Source organism: Culex quinquefasciatus, chromosome 3 (genome assembly GCF_015732765.1).
Source record: "Culex quinquefasciatus strain JHB chromosome 3, VPISU_Cqui_1.0_pri_paternal, whole genome shotgun sequence".
Lineage (NCBI taxonomy): Eukaryota > Metazoa > Arthropoda > Insecta > Diptera > Culicidae > Culex > Culex quinquefasciatus.
Genome location: NC_051863.1, coordinates 40,843,140 through 40,861,797, shown reverse-complemented (window position 1 = coordinate 40,861,797; position 18,658 = coordinate 40,843,140). Strand labels below are relative to the sequence as shown.

At 41.7% G+C, this 18,658-nt stretch overlaps 1 protein-coding gene across 4 annotated transcripts in view; it reads right to left on the bottom strand.

The window, feature by feature from the left end:
* Positions 1–4,920: 4,920 nt before the first annotated feature.
* LOC6040338 (transcription intermediary factor 1-alpha) overlaps positions 4,921–18,658 on the bottom strand; it is an 88,413-nt gene continuing 74,675 nt past the window's right edge. The window contains exons 3-13 of one of the 4 annotated variants that reach the window (XM_038264855.1): positions 18,292–18,606; positions 17,966–18,218; positions 17,486–17,899; positions 16,899–17,251; positions 16,633–16,840; positions 13,207–13,544; positions 12,689–13,148; positions 12,468–12,624; positions 12,251–12,374; positions 6,570–6,593; positions 4,921–6,398 (exon numbers count right to left, since the gene is read on the bottom strand). In XM_038264855.1, coding sequence (XP_038120783.1) covers positions 6,246–6,398; positions 6,570–6,593; positions 12,251–12,374; positions 12,468–12,624; positions 12,689–13,148; positions 13,207–13,544; positions 16,633–16,840; positions 16,899–17,251; positions 17,486–17,899; positions 17,966–18,218; positions 18,292–18,606 — 2,799 coding nt within the window. In that variant the 3' untranslated portion in view covers positions 4,921–6,245. The remainder of the gene's footprint in view (positions 6,399–6,569; positions 6,594–12,250; positions 12,375–12,467; positions 12,625–12,688; positions 13,149–13,206; positions 13,545–16,632; positions 16,841–16,898; positions 17,252–17,485; positions 17,900–17,965; positions 18,219–18,291; positions 18,607–18,658) is intronic. The other 3 variants (XM_038264857.1, XM_038264858.1, XM_038264856.1) reach the window with 3 other exon arrangements.

Here is an 18,658-nt window from a genome sequence, read left to right as displayed (position 1 = left end):
TTTTTACAGTCACTTTTTCAATTTTTTGCATGTTTTTCACATTTTCTGCTATAGAATGGCACCATCGTCATTTAAATTGCAAAAAAATGTGTAGAGGCATAGTCTGGGTCACTACAAAAATTACTGCATACTTCTTTTTACTGAAAATATAGGAAATGTTAGTAAAAAACACAGCCAAAGTTGACCCCTAAAAAAATTACAATTTTAAAAACATTGGCAAAGTCACATAAAACAAGTTAAACTACCAACCCTAAAATTTTCTAAAATTTTAAGAGTTCTTCTTTCCAATGCTTTTTACAGATCAAAAATCGGTTGGAAAATTGATTTTTGGCGATTTTTTAGATCGAAGCCCGTCTAAAGGCGGGGTTAGGTTGTAGAGGGTTAACCAACGTTCGTCGTGATTTCCTGCCCCAACTCATTCGGGAAACCCCAAACCAAACAAAATCAAAGCGACGCCGCCGAAACTAGGACAACGTTTTCCCCCCAAACCCCCGCAACGCGACGCCGACGACGACGGCAATCGAAAACAAGTTGAACTATCAGGAGGAGGGTAAACTTTTCAGGGATTCTTTCATTGTTATCCGAGCATTCGTTGGTGAAGGTTGTCTGAATCAACATGACTCGTCGCGTCCCGGCGCAAAACGCCGGCAATATTGCCCTACCTGCGGCTCAAGCAGGCAAAAAAGTGGGAATTTCCAAAAGGAAGGTTGAGGCCTCAACTGATGGCCAAAAACCGGGGATTTCCAAAAGGAAGGTGCTTTTGGAAGTGACATCGAACAGCAAAAAGACGAAAAAGAGCGACGGTACTGTACCGATGGATGAGGAGGAGGAGAACTCTTCGTCGCACGAGGAGCAGCTATTGAAGAACAACAAGTTCGCTGGACTGCCTGACGAGGACCAGGTAGCGGAAGCAAAGGAGAATGAAGTGAAACAGCGAAAGGAGAAACTGCCTCCTTTTATGTGAGGCAATCAGCAGCAACGATCGACTTTCGAGCGGGGCTGGTTGAACTCATCAAGTCTGGGAAAGTCCTAGGCAACATTCGTCTGTGTCAGGACGGATTTAAGGTGCTGGTGCAATCCAGGCAGCACTATCAACTGGTCAAGGATTACTTGACCGAAAACGAGGCGGAGTACTTTACCCATGATGTCGTCATGGATAAGCCGTACAAAATCGTCGTCAGAGGTCTGTACGACATGCCAGTGGAGGAATTAGCTGCCGAGCTAAAAGTTTTGAAACTGGATGTGTTGGCCGTGCACAAAATGAGCCGACGCAACAAAGACATCAAGTACCGTGACCAGCTCTACCTGCTGCATTTGGCTAAGGGATCGACGACGCTTCCTGAGCTGAAGGCAATCCGAGCGGTTTTCAACATTATCGTGTCGTGGGAGCGATACCGACCAGTGCATCGTGACGTCACACAATGCTTCAACTGCCTGGGCTTCGGGCACGGAGGTAAGAACTGCCACCTGAAGCGTCGTTGCGCCAAATGTGGTACTGATGCGCACATCACATCCCAGTGCATCCAAGATTCGCTGGTGAAGTGCCTCAACTGCAACGGTGAGCATTCGTCAACCGACCGAAAGTGCCCCAAGAGAGCTGAGTTCGTGAAAATTCGGCAGCAAGCATCGACGAAGAATCAGCCTCAGCGTCGTAGAACTCCTCCAGCCCTGGTGGAGCAAAATTTTCCACCTCTTCAACCGCGACGCCAGGTCCCGAACTTGGCACCGTTGCCGTTGGATCCCAGGAAGAGAGCTGAGATGAATCATCCACGGCCGGGTTCCAGCCAGGAGCCGAGACCGCCACCACCGGGCTTCAGCCAGGAGCCAAGACCAACCCAAGAACCAGCAGTTGAGGAAAATGGTAATGATCTTTACACCTCAACCGAACTCCTCAATATTTTCAAACAGATGTCCGCTGCACTGCGTGGATGCAAAACCAAGACCCAGCAGATTGAAGTGCTGACCTCGTTCGTCATCCAGTATGGATCGTAGGTCCCTCAAGCTGCTGAATTGGAACGCTTGCTCCATTAGGAGGAAGAACTTAGAGCTGGTGGATTTTCTTCGCGAGAAGGAGATCGACGTAGCTGCCATCACGGAAACTCATCTGAAGCCCGGTGAAAAAGTTTATCTGCAAAACTACAAGATCGCGACGCAGCTCGACAGGACCACCTCTGGAGGAGGAGGTGTGCTTGTCGCTGTTCATCGTGATCTCAAGCCACGCCGGCTGCCACACTTTAAGCTGGACATCATCGAGGCCGTTGGAGTGGAAATTCCCACTTCGGTTGGCCCAGTACTCTTCATTGCTGCATACTGCCCACGTCAGGTGAATGCCAGAGATGGTTCAGCAGCAAAACTGAAGGGCGATATCCAGAAGCTGACACGGCGGAGCGCAAAGTACATCATCGCTGGTGACCTCAACGCGAAGCATGAAGTTTGGGGCAACAGCAGGAGGAATCGGAACGGAGTGATTCTGCACAACGATCTGCAAAACGGATACTACAACGTTGTGAGTCCGGATCGTCCAACGAGGGTGGCTCGGTCTGGGAATCACTCAATCATCGATTTCTTCATTACCAATATGGCTGAGAACGTGGCTCATCCTGAGGTGTTTGAAGAGTTGAGTTCTGATCACTATCCGGTGGTTGTGGAGGTTGGAGCTTCCGTTACTCCGCAGCGGCAACCAACCCGGAAAGATTACCACAACGTTGACTGGCAGCAGTTTCAGCAAGTGGTAGACAGCAACATCGACTATGATCAACACCCGGAAACTTCTGCTGATATTGATCGTTCGCTGGAGGTGATCCAGCAGGCTATCAACCAAGCAGAGGCTGCCAACGTTCGGGAGGTTCCTGTTAATTTTAAGGTAACTGATATTGACGTAGATACTAAACACTTGATTAGACTTAGGAATGTTTATAGGAGACAATATCAACGGACTGGGGACTATGACAAAAGATTTCAGTTAACAATTTGAACAAAATCATACAAGACCGACTTGACAATATCAGAAATCAAGAATTTTCAAAACATGTAAGCCAGCTTGGGAATTATTCAAAACCATTTTGGAAACTTTCAAAAGTTCTTAAAAACAAACCAAAGCCTATTCCTCCTCTTATTGTTGAGGATTCTCCTTTGATTACATCCGAGGAAAAGGCAAATGCACTTGGGCTTCATTTTGTTAGTTCACATAATCTTGGCGCTTCCATGACCAGCCGTAAAGAAACATCAGTTGCCAATAGTATTTCAACAATCAATGACTCTACCTTTGAATTTCCTGCAGATTCCCATGTTTCTGGTGAGGAAGTCAAAGTTGCAGTTAAACAAATGAAAAATATGAAAGCTCCTGGCTTTGATAACATTTTAATCTAGTGTTGAAAAAACAGAGTGATCAGTTCTTTCAACATCTAGCCAATATTTTCAATAAATGTTTGCAACTTGGTTACTTCCCCACCAATTGGAAGCTGGGCAAAGTCATACCAATTTTGAAGCCTCAAAAGATCCAACATCGCCAACAAGTTATCGTCCCATTAGTCTTTTGAGTAGTCTGTCCAAACTCTTTGAGAAGGTCATCTATTCAAGGCTTTTGGATTTTACCAACGATAATAATATAATTTTGAACGAGCAGTTTGGCTTCCGAAAGGGACATAATACTGCTCATCAGCTTACGAGAGTAACTAAAATCATCAAGCAGAACAAGCTTGAGTCTAAATCAACTGCTATGGCTTTGTTGGATGTTGAGAAGGCTTTTGACAATGTTTGGCATGATGGTTTGATACATAAACTGTATTTATACGGTTTTCCAATGTATCTTATCAAAATTATCCAGCACTATCTTTCGGAGAGATCGTTCAGGTTTTTCTGAATGGGATTGCTTCTGGATTATTCAACATTGATGCTGGGGTTCCCAAGGAAGTATTCTTGGCCCACTTCTGTACAATATTTTTACATCTGATTTGCCTACTCTTCCTGGTAATGGTGTGTTGTCACTTTTTGCTGATGACACTGCCGTTATTTATAAGGGTAAAATAACCAGATATTTAGTTGGCCGTCTTCAGAAGGGTCTTGACGTTCTTTCCGAATACTTTGGCGACTGGAAAATTCGCATAAATGCAGCCAAAACTCAAACCATCATTTTTCCACTTTCCAAATCGGCCCGATTTGTCCCAAAGGATGATGTTTTGATTAAAATGAATGATGTTTCAATACCCTGGTCAAAGGAAGTTGTATATTTAGGTCTCATACTTGACTCGAAACTATTGTTTCGACAGCATGTAGATAAAATATTGAACAAGTGCAGCATTCTCATCAGGTGTTTGTATCCTTTAATTAACAGAAAATCAAAGTTATCTTTGAAAAATAAGCTAGCAGTTTACAAACAAATAATTTACCCCGTTATTGAGTATGCAGTACCTGTTTGGGAGTGTTGCGCTAGAACTCATAAATTGAAGCTCCAGCGTGTCCAAAACAAGGTACTCAAAATGGTTTTGAATGTTCCTGGCTGGACAAGATCAAGTGAGGTTCATGAATTAGCAGAAGTAAAAATGTTGGATCAGAAGATTCAAGAAAAATGTTTGAAATTCAGGGAAAAATGTGCTATATCTGAATACCCCTTGATTCAAGGATTGGTTTAGTTTATGGTAAGATTAAGTTAGTTTTAGGTTAGGTTATGTTTTCTTAATTTTTTTTTCTTCATTGTACCTAGTGTTACAAAAATGATAAATCATATACTTTTAAAGTTATGAATATGAACAGTGTTTAAATCACGAAAAGCAAACTAAAGCTGAAGAGCCACAGCTGACCACTTATTATGTAAACCAAATGTAATTATTATAAGAAAGATTCAATAAAGTATATTTAATTCAAAAAAAAAAAAAAAATTCAGGGATTCTTTTCGGCACACAAATAACAACACAACGCGCATTTGATTACAATTTGAGTTTTGTGTTTTTTATTACTTTTGCTGCTTCTCGCACACAACAACACACTTTCGTCCTGTCCTGTCTCTCGCTGCCGTTGTCATGGGGGTGGTCGCGAGAACACTTTCGCGCTATTCACAATAGACCCTTCTTCTTCATCGTATACACGAACAAAAAAACAAAATAGTTGCAACTGTTTGTTTGTTCCTTTATGAGTTGTTTGTCATCTACTCGATACTACTGGAGACTGACGTTGAAGGGGGAGAGGGCGGGAGATAAAGTCTTAATCTCTAGGAAATAGGCTTAATCAACACGCGACATTTCTAGTTACGATTGAAAGAGTGTGTGTGTGACTTATTACTGCTTTTTAATCCTACTCGCTAAATAGTAATAACTGCTAATCGGTTCTCCTCTAACGTTCCCTAGCTTGTTTTATTCTCACGACACTAGGTTGATGTTTAGTACTTGAATTCTGGTCACTTCTAAAGTCTCTGTGTTTGTGATCTTCTACGAATAATAGCAATGGATAAAAAAAGGAGGAGGACTCTTCTCACGTAAATGATACATATACTTTATGTGGTTGCGATGATACAATAAATAATTAATCTGTGTTGAGAATATTTTAAAATTAGTTAATAGAAGTCCGCGCAGACGCGCGCACTCCAAAACTACGATAGATGAATAAATGGAAGTTTTTTTTCCTCAATTTGCCCTGCTCCGTACACTTTTTAGTTTAAAACAGCGAAACAGCCCAGATTTGATCTCGTTTAGTAATGTTTGTGTGTGTGTGATCTTTGTTCGATTGAGATTCCAACCAGATTGGATTGCATTTTAGTTTTAGGTGTAAGATTTGTTTTTCTTCACATTCAGTTTGTGAATCCTAGCTCCAAACGTAATCCTTAACGAACTAATATTTACAATTTTGTTGTTGTTATTTGGAAAACTTCTTCTTCCACCAAAATCATGTCCTTTTGATTCATGCTTAATCTTACTTTCGTATCAAAACTCATTCCTTTCCTTCGCAAACACGCACATTTGTTCGTCACAATTCAAAAAAAATGTACAAAGTTTCAACCCACCTTCCGCTTAACCACTTTCTCCGTCGGCCGCTTCCTCTTCCTCCACCTTCGCCTCCTTCTCAACGGTGGCAGCAGCAACGGCAGCCGTGTCCAGTCCACCTCCACCCGCAGCTTGCGTGTCCGCTTCGCTCTCCCCGGAGGGAGGCCTCCCGTCTTCGGGTTGCCGCCCCCGACCGTCGTCGGCGTCATCGTCGGCGCCGGCGGCGGAGGAAGCTGCGACACCCGACTTGCCGACCGGCCGCACCGACTGTTAATCCTCCTGGAGGCTCTTGATGCGCTTGGCCGGCAGCTGCAGGTACTCGTCGAAGCTGTCCCCCTCGAGGTACTTGGGCAGCCACTTGGCCAGCTGCTGCTCGAAGAACTTCTCCAGCTTTTGGGCGTTCTTGAAGGTGGGGCTGTCCTCCTGTTGGCGGAAAAAAATGAGAAATCGCGGTGGTTAGTGTTTATGTCACGCTTTTCAGGTTTTGATTTCGCGCAAGAAAAGTTGCCCTTATCGTGCGCGCAGGGGTGGGTGGTTTGATGGTTGGTTGGTTGGTTTTCCTTTCAACTTTCTCTCAAGGTGTTCGTTTATTACCATTTTATCACTGTGTTGACAGCTCTGAAAATTAATTTGAAATTTTGAATTAGCAAACGGAATTTAACAGAGCTCATGTTATATTGTATAGAGAATATGTACAAAAATCATATGATAGCTATACAATGAGTTTTCTAATCAACTACTAACGATCAATAACATGTAAGTGTCATAGATTTTTTAGGGATCAACTGTTTTTGATTCCATAATCTAAAATCTAATACAACATATTTTTGCTTTCACAACGCACACAAAATTCCTATGCCCAAACCTTTTTTTTTTTTTTTTTTCTGTAAAACAGTATACTTTGCTATTATTTGCAGTAAGACATCAGAAGCTGTAACTGAGCGTCAAAGTTTCGATATGCCAATATTAGCTGCTCGATGGAATTAAAGAGGTTCCCCTACCCCCTTGTCGAATTTTGTTCGATAACAATATTTAAAATTTTATGGCCACGATCCCTACGGCGGTGTTCGCTTTGTAAGCGAATGGTTCTGGGTTCGATTCCCATCTGCTCCCAACGAGAAAGTATAGGAAATATAAATCTTGAAACTCTGAACATGAACGAAAAATCAAAAGTAGCTCGAAGTCGGGGTTCGATCCCCCGTCCTTTGGATCGATAAGCAAAAATGCTAACCACTACGCCATCACAGCTTAGTGAGCTATCACTAAATTAGGAATACTGTTACTACTATATACGCGCTGGGTCTTTGTCCATTTGCCAGAGGTTCGAAAGTTCTAAATAACGTTTGAATCCGATTGATGCAAACGTTCTTCATGGCAGGGCTTGTCGATAAAAGCTGAAGTACCTCGCGCTCGTATAGCCAGCGTAGAAATGGGTTACCGAAGCTCGACAGAGTTAACACCTTCCAAATGCCTATGCGAGTTATTTGCATGTATAGATTGTGGATCTAAAAATACATGGAAACAACTCAATTTGTAAGAAGCGGTCGCGTGGTCCCGTTTGGTTTAAGCACGATCCCTTAGGATTAGGACCCTAACCCGAGAAAATACTCAAAAATAATTAAGAGAATATAGTCCAGACTCGATTATCATAAGGCCTCGGGAAAAAATCATTTCGGATAATAGAATCACGAAAAAAAACATGTTTCGCTTCCTTATTTTTGATTGTCGCGCTTAAAAATTACCCCCAAACTACGCTAAAGTGATATAAAATTTTTGAATCCAAGATGGCGGCCAAAATGGCTGTGATGAAAGATTGAAACGTATTTTGCAATTGGGTCCTAAAATGAAGCTTAGATTGCTGATATTATTGTTTACAGCGATATAGCTTATTTTTCTGAGTACAATGACCCTTTGTACGAGCACAAAGAGTTTAAAATGGATTTTTAAATCAATTTTGAAAAATTAACCTCGCGGTCCTTCTTGACAGAAAAGTTCCTACTTGACAGCTTGTTCCAAGGGGATCATAGTTGATCCATCGAAAAAATGCTGTCTTGTCATTATTTTTTTGCATTAAAATGAAAAAAAAAAGTGACCAGAAATGGTTTTTGATCGTGTTTTTACCGTAGTACATAAAAATTGACATAGGGCTTTAGTACCCAATTCCGAAAAACTTCCATTGAGTGAAATTTTGAGTGAAATTTTCATGTATTTTGTCAATAAATCGTTTAAATCAAAAAATGTTGAAAAAGTGTTACTTTTCGAAAAAAGTGCTGCAAAGTTCAACTTTTCAGCACCCATTTCAGTGCTGAAAAGTAGAATTTTTCAGCACTTATTTTGAAAAGTGTTGCTATTCGATTCTGTTATTTTTGGTACAGAAAAGTAGGCTATTTCGTCGTTCAAGAATGACAGGAAAAGTAAGTAGTTTCACGACGGAATTGCAAAAAAAAACCTATTTTGTTATTTGATAGGCAATGATCTGTTCAAATTTAACTAAAATAGGATCGTAGAACTCGAATTTAATTTTAAAAACAAGAAAATAAAAAAAAAATGTTCGTGGTTCGATTATCCGAAGTCCCATACAAACCTTCGGATAATCGAATCTGGACTGTAATCAAATCTTCCGATAATCGAATCAAGAAAAAAAAATCGTTGGCTTTTTTTTTATTATCGAGCTTAAGTATGACCCCAAACTTTGCTAAAGTGATTCACATTTTTAATTCCAAGATGGCGGCCAAAATGGTGGTTATGAAATGTTTAAAAAATGCATTTTGTTATTTTATATGTAATCGACAATTCAAAATCGACTAAAATGTGGTCGCAGAACTAAAATTTGATGTTAAAAGTTAGCAAATAAAATAATTCGAAAACATTTTTTTTTTCGTTTGTGATTCGACTATCTGAAGTCCCGTACAAATCTTCGGATAATCGAGTCGAAAATACTCAAATTTGCAGCATTTGATACCAATGCTGTTAATCGTTGAATCAACGTCATCGATGTCGATGATCGTTGATTTAAACGTAATCGTAATCGCAGCCATCGTTGATTTAATCGTCAACGTCAACGGACTCGTTGATTTAAACGGCGTTGATCAACGCGTTGATTATCGATAATCAACGAGTTGATCAACGGCGTTCTTTTATAGTTTTCTAGAGTTTTATGAGGAAAGAACGATTTTTTCATAAATGTTTCGATTGGGAAACATTCTCAAATTGATGTGGCATGGTTGTTCGGGGATCCGGGTGTACCAAGAGGACCGAAGTGACCGGATTTTAAACGTAATTTAAGCCCTAGCTAATTGCTGGTCACTTCCATCTCCACTTTGGTTCTCAAGTCCAACCAGGATTTTCTTATGTAAATGACACCGAGAACGGACAATTGGGAACCGAGATATGGTCGGATTTTCACCGGAATTATTGTTCCGGCGGGTTCAGTAAGAGTCTCGCGTGGCTAAATATCGACACAATTTGTTTTTCTATGATACAATACTGAATTGACCACATGACCCATGTTCCAGAACCCAGATTAAGATTGGCCAAGATGTCAAAATTCGTGACAGGCCGGAGTAGCCTACTGTTATTGTTCAATGAGTAAACAAAATATTTATGACCTACTGCGATTGGTTTTCGACACCACGCGAAAGATTTTTCTCTTGGGATTCGATCGAAACTCATTGATCACCAACAGTAGGCTACTCCGGTCTGTCACGAAGTTTGACATCTTGGCCAATCTTAATCTGGGTTCTGGAACATGGGTCATGTGGTCAATTCAGTATTGTATCATGGAAAAACAAATTGTGTCGATATTTAGCCACGTGAGACTCTTACTGAACCCGCCGGAACAATAATTCTAGTGAAAATCCGACCATATCTCGGTTCCCAATTGTCCGTTCTCGGTGTCATTTACATAAGAAAATCCTGGTTGGACTTGGGAACCAAAGTGGAGATGGAAGTGACCAGCAATTAGCTAGGGCTTAAATTACGTTTAAAATCCGGTCACTTCGGTCCTCTTGGTACACCCGGATCCCCGAACAACCATGCCACATCAATTTGAGAACGTTTCCCATTCAAAACTTTTATGAAAAAATCGTTCTTTCCTCATAAAACTCTAGAAAACTATAGAAGAACGCCGTTGATCAACTCGTTGATTATCGATAATCAACGCGTTGATCAACGCCGTTTAAATCAACGAGTCCGTTGACGTTGACGATTAAATCAACGATGGCTGCGATTACGATTACGTTTAAATCAACGATCATCGACATCGATGATATAAACGCCGTTGATTTCAACGATTAACAGCATTGTTTGATACCCATAAGGGAAATTCTGTATGCATTTTTACTTTAATATAGTATTTTTTGGTCAAATACTAAAAGATTCACAAAATACCTATTTTCGTAAATACTCAAATTATCATTTAAAAAACGTAATTTTTATGAAATTTTACTTTATTAGATTTTATTTGTACAATACTCAAATTTTCACAAAATACCGCATTTTTTTAAAGAACTGAAAATTTTCATCATTTGGAATATGTATATCAAACGAAGCGAAATCTTTCTGCATTTTCACTTTATTGGATTTTTCTGTAAAATAATTAAATATTCACAAAAGACTTTAGTTTTATGAAAATAAACATTTTCTCTATGATTCGCAATATGGTTAGCAAACGAAAAGAAAATTTGTATGCATTTTCACTGTACTATATTTTTTTTTTGGAAAATACAATTTTTTTTACAAGGTGCGTCACTTAAGGAAGGCTCCATACCAAAAAAAAGTTTTTCTATGGACAATTTTCCACGAAGGGTGTGTGAAGTTCCCAAGAAATGTGTCCACGTGGTTGATGGTCCCTTTTCGAAAATACTCAAATTTTAATGTTTTGCAATATGGGTATTAAACGAAGGGAAATTTTCTATGCATTTTTGCTTTATTAGAGTATTGTTTTGTAAAATACTCAAATTTTCATAAATTGCAATATATTGAAAAAATAATTGAATTTTTGCATGAATGTTAACTTTATTAAAGTTTTGTTTATAAAATACAGAAAAAAATCAAAATACCTTTTTTAATACTAAAATTTTAATAAAAAATACGGTATTTCCAAAATATGATATTTTCAGAATATGGTATTTTGTGAAAATTTTAGTATATTACAACAAATCTTTAATTAAGTGAAAATACGGTTGCATCCCATTTTGAAGGATGACCCATTCTCCAGAAATATTTAAGACAAAAAAAAATCAAATTATTCGCTCTACAGCATTGCCTTGGCGTTCTCGATTGCGAGATTCCTACTCGAAACTAGGTGTTCGAAGGCATGATTGTTGAGGCAATGGAGCACCCGCAGTCGAGTAGTTTTTGACAGCTCGCTCCATAAGAAATACATTGTAGAAAAAAGCAAAAACTGCTCGAATGGAAATGCTCCATTGCAAACCTCTTTTTACACCTTAGCTTCCATCCACCCCGGGATTCGAACTGACGACCTTTGGATTGTTAGTCCAACTGCCAACCAGCGACTCCACCGAGACAGGACCCAGGGAGACGACTCCTACACCTGGACTGAGCTAACGACCTAACCTTTTAGGTTAAGCCGGGGCCAACATTTACTTCCCTTCCGACGGAAGGCGTGATCAGACAAATCTCGTCTCGAAAAATGCCACCGGGACCGTCTGGGATCGAACCCAGGCCGACTGGGTGAGAGGCAATCACGCTTACCCCTACACCACGGTCCCGGCTTTAGGACAATGAAAATAATAATAAAAAAAAATGTTTCCCTTTTAGCATAATGCCATTTTGTGCTGGTTGTGGCACAAAAGCTTTGTGAAAAATGAGTGTACCCATTTCAAACTTTATGTAAACTGTCATATGAGTGAAAGGGATACACTCTTTGTTTACAAAGTTTATGTTTCCTTTTAAAATGTTAGATTCCTTTCAGCATAACGCCGTTTGGCATATCGATATAACCGGGTCCATTTTTGATTTGTATGGCGTTTTCAATCGAAATCAAATGATAAATAGCTTTTTAGGAAGTACGCCAAGGAGTTTTCCTTTTTTGCAAACCAATTTGTTTATATATTCTGAAATTCTGTACTCATTTTTCAGCTTGTTGTATAAACTACTTTTTCATCCCGTTTACTAGCATCAACGTTGAGAAGAGTTGTTCTACAGGAAATTGACAAAGAAAACTTAAAAAGAGCGAAGGAACCAAACCCAGTAAACCCAAACCTAGCTAAGTTTGCTCACTTTAAAACTCATAAAATCGCACGAATACACACCTGGTAGAAGAGGTACACGTTGTTGAACAGCCGCTTCACGTCACTGATGAACGAGGGAATATCGACGTAATGGTCACTGTTGCTCATTTCCAGCTTGTCACGAATCATGATCAACGAGATGGGGCTAAAAAAAAAAAAAGAAAGCAAATGAAACAACCCATTCGACGGAACATAATTCGCGCGCTTCGCACTCCACGCACACAGTACAATGACTCACTTGCACACAATGTCGTAGTACGCCTTGTTGGTGTCCGGTTCCAGGTGCCGGAACGGCATGCTCGTTTCGTACTGGCAGAACAGCTCCAGCACGATCCGCTGCAGGATCTTCAGCTCGAGCGGCGAAATTCCGACGTTGCGCTTTTCGCCGAGGGGTTCTTGGAGGAGAAGAAGAAGCGATGTTAGGTTTTGGTGGCTTGTGATAGAGTTGCGAGTTCTTACCCGATGGCAGGTCGGCAAAGTTGTAGCACAGCAAACACTGCCAGGTTTCGCTCTCGTCGGGCAGCGAGTCGATCACCGGTATGTGACACGTCTGGTGGAACACTTTCGGACACTTATCACAGCACATCAGCTCGCCACCGTCCATGCAGACGGCGCACCAGTCCTCGTTTGGGTCCAGCTCTTTGGGGATGTTTTTCTCGTCGACGAGTACGCTGCCAGGGCCACCAGCTCCGCCCACCGCCGCCAGTGCCGCAAGGGCGGACGCGTGCTGACTGCTGGTGGTAGTGCTGCTGGAGGTTAGGTCGGTGGAGCTGTGCACTTGCGGGGAGGTTGTTTTGCCCCGGTGACCCTCGGGCAGCACCTGGACGCCGTTCGAGTCGAGTTTGGCGATGGTGGCCATCAGATCATTGACCGAGTCCTCGCAGGTTTTATCGATGGACTCGACGAACTCTTTGCCGGGCTGTGGAACGAGAGTTGTTTTAATTTGTTTAGCTGGGGTTTCCCGGTTGACTTCCTACCTCATTCGTGCTCGGGGATGGCGTTTTCGGGTTGGTGGAGCTCACGTTGGGCAGGGCATTCGCGAGCTGCTGCAGGTGATGATTCTGCTGGAGCTGCTGCTGCTGGAGTTGTGCGGCTTGCTGTTGCTGTTGTTGTTGCTGCTGCTGCTGTTGATGCTGTTGCTGGAGGTGATGCTGCATTTGGCTGAGGGCACTGGCACCGGGGGAAGATCCACTACCGCCACCACCGCCGTTCATGAGCAGCGAGTTTCGCATCGTGTCCGGTGATTTCAGCGGGATCTTGAACGACTCGTTGGGACCATTTCCGAAGAGGTGCAGACCGGACGGGCCGCCAAAACCTGAAGATGGGAATTAGAGTTGGTTAGTTGGTGATAAGTTGGGGGTGACACGGATAGAAATCCTGTCCGCGAAATCGACAACATTGTTGTCACAGAGCTAGATATTCTAACAGCATTCTAGCAAGAATTTGGCAGGACCTGCTCTGGAAATTTGGTAATCTGGGTATTTAGATTTTGGGAATTTGAAAATTTGGAATTTTAGAAAATTGGAAATTTGGGAATACACAGTCCAGACTCGAATTTCCGAAGCCTCAATGGGTTCCTAAAGCCCTATGTAAATGTTTATGTACAGCGGAAAAAACAACGTTAAAAACAAATTCTGATCACTTATTTTATTTTAATGCAAAAAAAAATTAATTGACAAGACAACATTTTTTCGATGGATCAACTATGGTCTCCTTGGAACGAGCTGTCAAGAAGGGCTGCAAAATTATTTTTTTGGAATGATTTAAAAAATCATTTTAAATACTTTGCGGTAGTAAAAGGGTCATTGTACTCAGAAAAATAAGCTTTATCGTTGTGAACAATATTATCACAAGTTTTAGGTTAATTTTAGGACCCAATTATCCGAAGTTTCGATCATCCGAAGTATGATTATCCGATGGTTTGTATGGGACTTCGGATAATCGAATCATGAACAAAACAAATTTTTATAATTTTCTTTATTTTCTTACTTTTGACATCAAATTCGAGTTCTGCGACCCCATTTTAGTCTAATTAGAGTTGTTGTTTACCTTTTAGAATACCAAATACATTTTCTCAGTATTTCAACACCAACATCTTGGAATTCAAAATCACTTCAGAACATTGGCAGATGCACGATGTGATTTGTTTACCTTTTTTCGGCACCCTCCGCAAACGTCAAACCATATCAAATTTCTGCCGGATTTGTTCCGGGAGAAAATCGGGAGCAATTTGTATTGATTAGACATTTGCTGAGGGTGCCAAAAAGTTTGGTTATGTTCTGCTTGCAAAAAACAATGGTTGGGGTCATATTCAAGCTCAACAAACAAAACAACGAAAATAAAAAAATCGTGATTCGATTATTCAAAGTGACCTGAAAATTTGGGTATCTGCCAATTTTGGGATTTTTATTTTTTTATTTTTGGAAACTGGGAATTGGAGAATCTGGGTACTTTTCGGTTTTGGGAATCAGCGAATTTGGGAATTTGTAATTTTGTGAATTTGGGAATTTAGAAACCTGGAGGCCTGAAGATTTGGAATTGATGTATTTGGATTTTTTTTTTCAATTCGAGAATTCAGAAATAAAGAATTCTAGGAATTTAGGAACCTGAGCATTTGATTTAGGGAGTTTGGGATTTTGGAATCTGGTAATTCGGGAATTTAGGGATTTTGGGATTTTGAATTTTGGGAAATGGTATTTAGGAATCTGGGAGTTGAGGAATCTGTGAATCTGAATACTTTGGAATTTTGGGAATATGCGAATTTGTGATTTTAGGATTTAAGAGACTGGGAATCTGAAAATTTTAAAAAAGGAATTTGAGAATTTGGAAATAACGAAATTTGTGAATCCGGGAAAATTTGAGAACATGGGAATTTTGGATTTTTGAAATCAGGGAATTTGCGAATACTTGATTTTATTCATTTAAAAATTTGAGAATCTTGAAATTTGGAAATTTGAGAATTTGGTTTTCAGGAATTGGCAAAAGATGAAAATTTGAGGGGGGGGGGGGGGATATCTGAGAATTTGAAAATAAGGTTGTTTGGGGTTTTTGGAATCTAGCTTTTGGTAATAAGGGATGATTTTGGAAATTTGGGAATTTTAGATTTTGGAAAAAAATGGGATTTAGGAATCTGCATATTTGCGTTTTTTTTAATTGGAAAATTTGGGAGTCTGAGAATCTGGAACTTTGAAGTTCGGAATTTGGGAATTCTCGAATTCGGGAATAAGGAAATTTGGGAATCCGGGAAAATTTAGTAACCTGGGAATCTTGGAATTTTGTTTTTTATGAATCAGGAAATTGTAGAATCGGGGTACTTGGGTTTTTGGGAAACTGGGAATTTGTAACTTTAGAAATTTCAAAATATGGGAATCTGGATTTAAGGAATTTGGAAAATTTGAGAATCCGGGAAAATGTTTGAACCTTGGCATCTTGGAATTTTGGATTTTATTAATCAGGGAATTGGAGAATCTGATAATCTGGAATCTGGGTTATTGGGAATCTGAGAATTTGGGAATTTGTAATTTTATTAATTTGAAATTATGGGAATCTGGCAATTTTTAAATTTTGGAATTTGGTATTTTAGGAATTCAGGAATAAGAAAAGGTGAGGTGGGCAATCTGGAAATTAAAAAAAATGAATTTGAAAATAAGGGATTTTGGGATTTTTGGAATCTGTTAATTCGGGAATAAAGAATTTTAAGAATTTTGGATTTTGGGAAAACGAGATTCAGGAATCTGGGTACTTGAGATATTGGGAATATGCGAATTATTAGGAATTTGAAAATTTGGGAGTCTGAGAATTTGGAAAATTTGAAATTCGGAATTTAGGAATTTGAGAATTTGGGAATCAAGAAAATTTGGAAGTCCGGGATAATTTAGAAATCCGGGAAAATTTGGAAATCCGGGAAAATTTGGAAATTTTGTAATTTTTGATTTAATATATCAGGGAATTGGAGAATCTGAGAATCTAGGCACTTGGGATTTCAGGAATATGAGAATTTGAGACTTTGGTATTTCAGGAATTCAAGAATAAGGAAATTTGAGAAAGGCAAACTGGAAAATTTGAAAAAAATAATAGAATATCAAAATAAGGGAGTTTGGGACTTTTAGAATCTGGTAATTCGGGAATAAAGGATTTTGGTAATTTGGGAGCCTGTGAATTTGGGAATTTTGGATTATGGGAGAATGGGATTTAGGAATTTGGGTACTTGAAATTTTATGAATCTGCGAATTTGCGATTTTAGGAATTTAAAAATTTGGGGAGTCTGAAAATTTGGAAACCTTGAAATTCGGAATTTAAGAATTCGAAAATTTGAGATTACAAAAATTAAGGAAATTGGGAATCTGGGAATTTGAGAACCTTTAGAATTTCAGAATTTCAGTATCTATAGATTTCATCCTTACCGTTGTTCTGCTGACCCTGCATGTTCTGGGGAATGTGCCACTTGGCACCGCCACCGCCTCCGCCTCCTCCCCCACCGCCGCTCCCACTAGGGTGTTGAGGCTGCATCTGGCCAGGCTGGGGTGAGTTTGGGTTGAAGCCGGGCGGGGTTTGCTGGCCGGGAAACCGCATCGCTGCCTGCTGCTTTGGCGTGAGAAGAGTAGAGGTATTCTTTGATTAGAAAGGTAGAGACCTAGTTTGTTTTGGTTTCGGGCGCCCGGGCACTTACATTTCCCATCATGTGTCGCATGGCGGCCGGAGGCATCGCGAATCTTTGGAAGTTCTGGAACCGGGCCTGGTTGCCGCCCATGCCCATTCCGTTGCTGTTCGGACCGCCCGGTTGGCCCTGGGGAAAGTTCTGGTGGCCGCCTGGGCCGCCCATGTAGCCGGGTGGCGCTCCGCCCATCTGGCCGCCCATTCGGTGCGGTGAGGGACCGCCGGAACCGGGCGGCACGTTGCCCATAAAGTTAGCTGTGTTAAATTGATTGTTAACATTAGCATTGCTGGCCTGCGAACTGGGACCGTTGGGCGAGCCGCGACTCGGTCCGGATGACTTTTGATGGCTCAAAAGGTTACGTAAATCTAAAGTGGGGTGATGGGGTTCAGCAATACGAAAGCCGGGAGTAGGGGAAAGGGTTTGTGTGTGGGTTGAGGGAAGAAAAGAAAAACACAACGAAAAAATATGTTATGAGAACTGAAGTTGGTTAGACCACAACCAAATATATGTACAGATGAGTGTGTATGATCGATGAGTTGAACAAAACTAAACCATAACCAAACTCTGGAATGTTGGATAGTTGGCCGCGCGAAACTCACCCATATTCTGAGGATGTGTCGAGGAGCTGACGTGCTGCTGCGGAGGCATTCCGTGCGGGGGTCCCATCGGAAACCGGCCAAAGTTACCGCCGGGACCGTTTTCTTGCTGGAAGGACCGTCCCATTGGGTGGTTAGGCGGGAAGGGTCCGGCGACGCCGCCGTTTCCGTTGTACATTGGAGGTACGTTCGGGAAGCCACCGGGACCATTGGCGTTGTTCGAAGTCATGCCGGGGCCGCCCGGCATTCCTGGCCTCAGCGGAGGTGTGATGTTTGGACTGGGCTGCTTAGAGCGGTTCTGGACGGGACCTGGACCGGGTGGCGGACCACCAGCACCACCGCCACCATTGCCTGCTGGACCTGGCGGCGGCGGGTAGACCTTGCCGTCCACCAGAATGGTACCGATGCGGGCAATGACTGAAAGCATAAACGTCGTTATTATTTTAATCTCCAAACACGCGCGCACCCACAAAAAAAACTCACCATTCTGCAGCTCGGGCACGTTCGACAGAAACAGCTGCACCCGCACCGGTATCTCCGGGTTCGGAATATCCGCCCGCTGGCACTTGACCTTCTGCAGGTGCCTCGCCAGCGTCTTCTTGCTGTACAACACCGCACTATCGCTGCCCTTGTCCAGCGCGCACTGCACAAACTCGATGCAGTGATCCGTGTGGCCGGACAGCAACTGCAGCGCGTCCTTCTTCTCGTTCAACACCTGCAGTTTGGTGTCACAAACCTAAAAAAAAATCAACCCCGACGATTAGTCCTTTGCTCTCGCAAACAAACCTCCCCCAAAACAGGCCACCCACCTGATTCAACCGGTAGACCAGCTGCTTGCCCCGCATGTTGACCGCGTTCGTCAGCTTCACCACCAGGTCGGCGATCTCTTTGGACAGTTCCTTCTTCTTCTCGGTAATCAGCGCCTGCCGGTCGTCGATCACCTTCATCGCGCTCGACAGCAGCACCTTCTTGTAGCTGATCTCGCTGAGCAGGGCCTGCAGCGCGTTACGCGTTTCGCTCGCGATCTCGTTCGCGAACTTGTACTTGTGGTCCCGGTGGTCGACGAGCTGGCAGTCGCGGCACGTCAGCCGGTCGCACGTTTCGCAGTAGAGGGACAGTTTTTCCTGAAAACAAAAAAAAAGGAAGCTACTGTTAGAGATTCAATCGAATAACTGC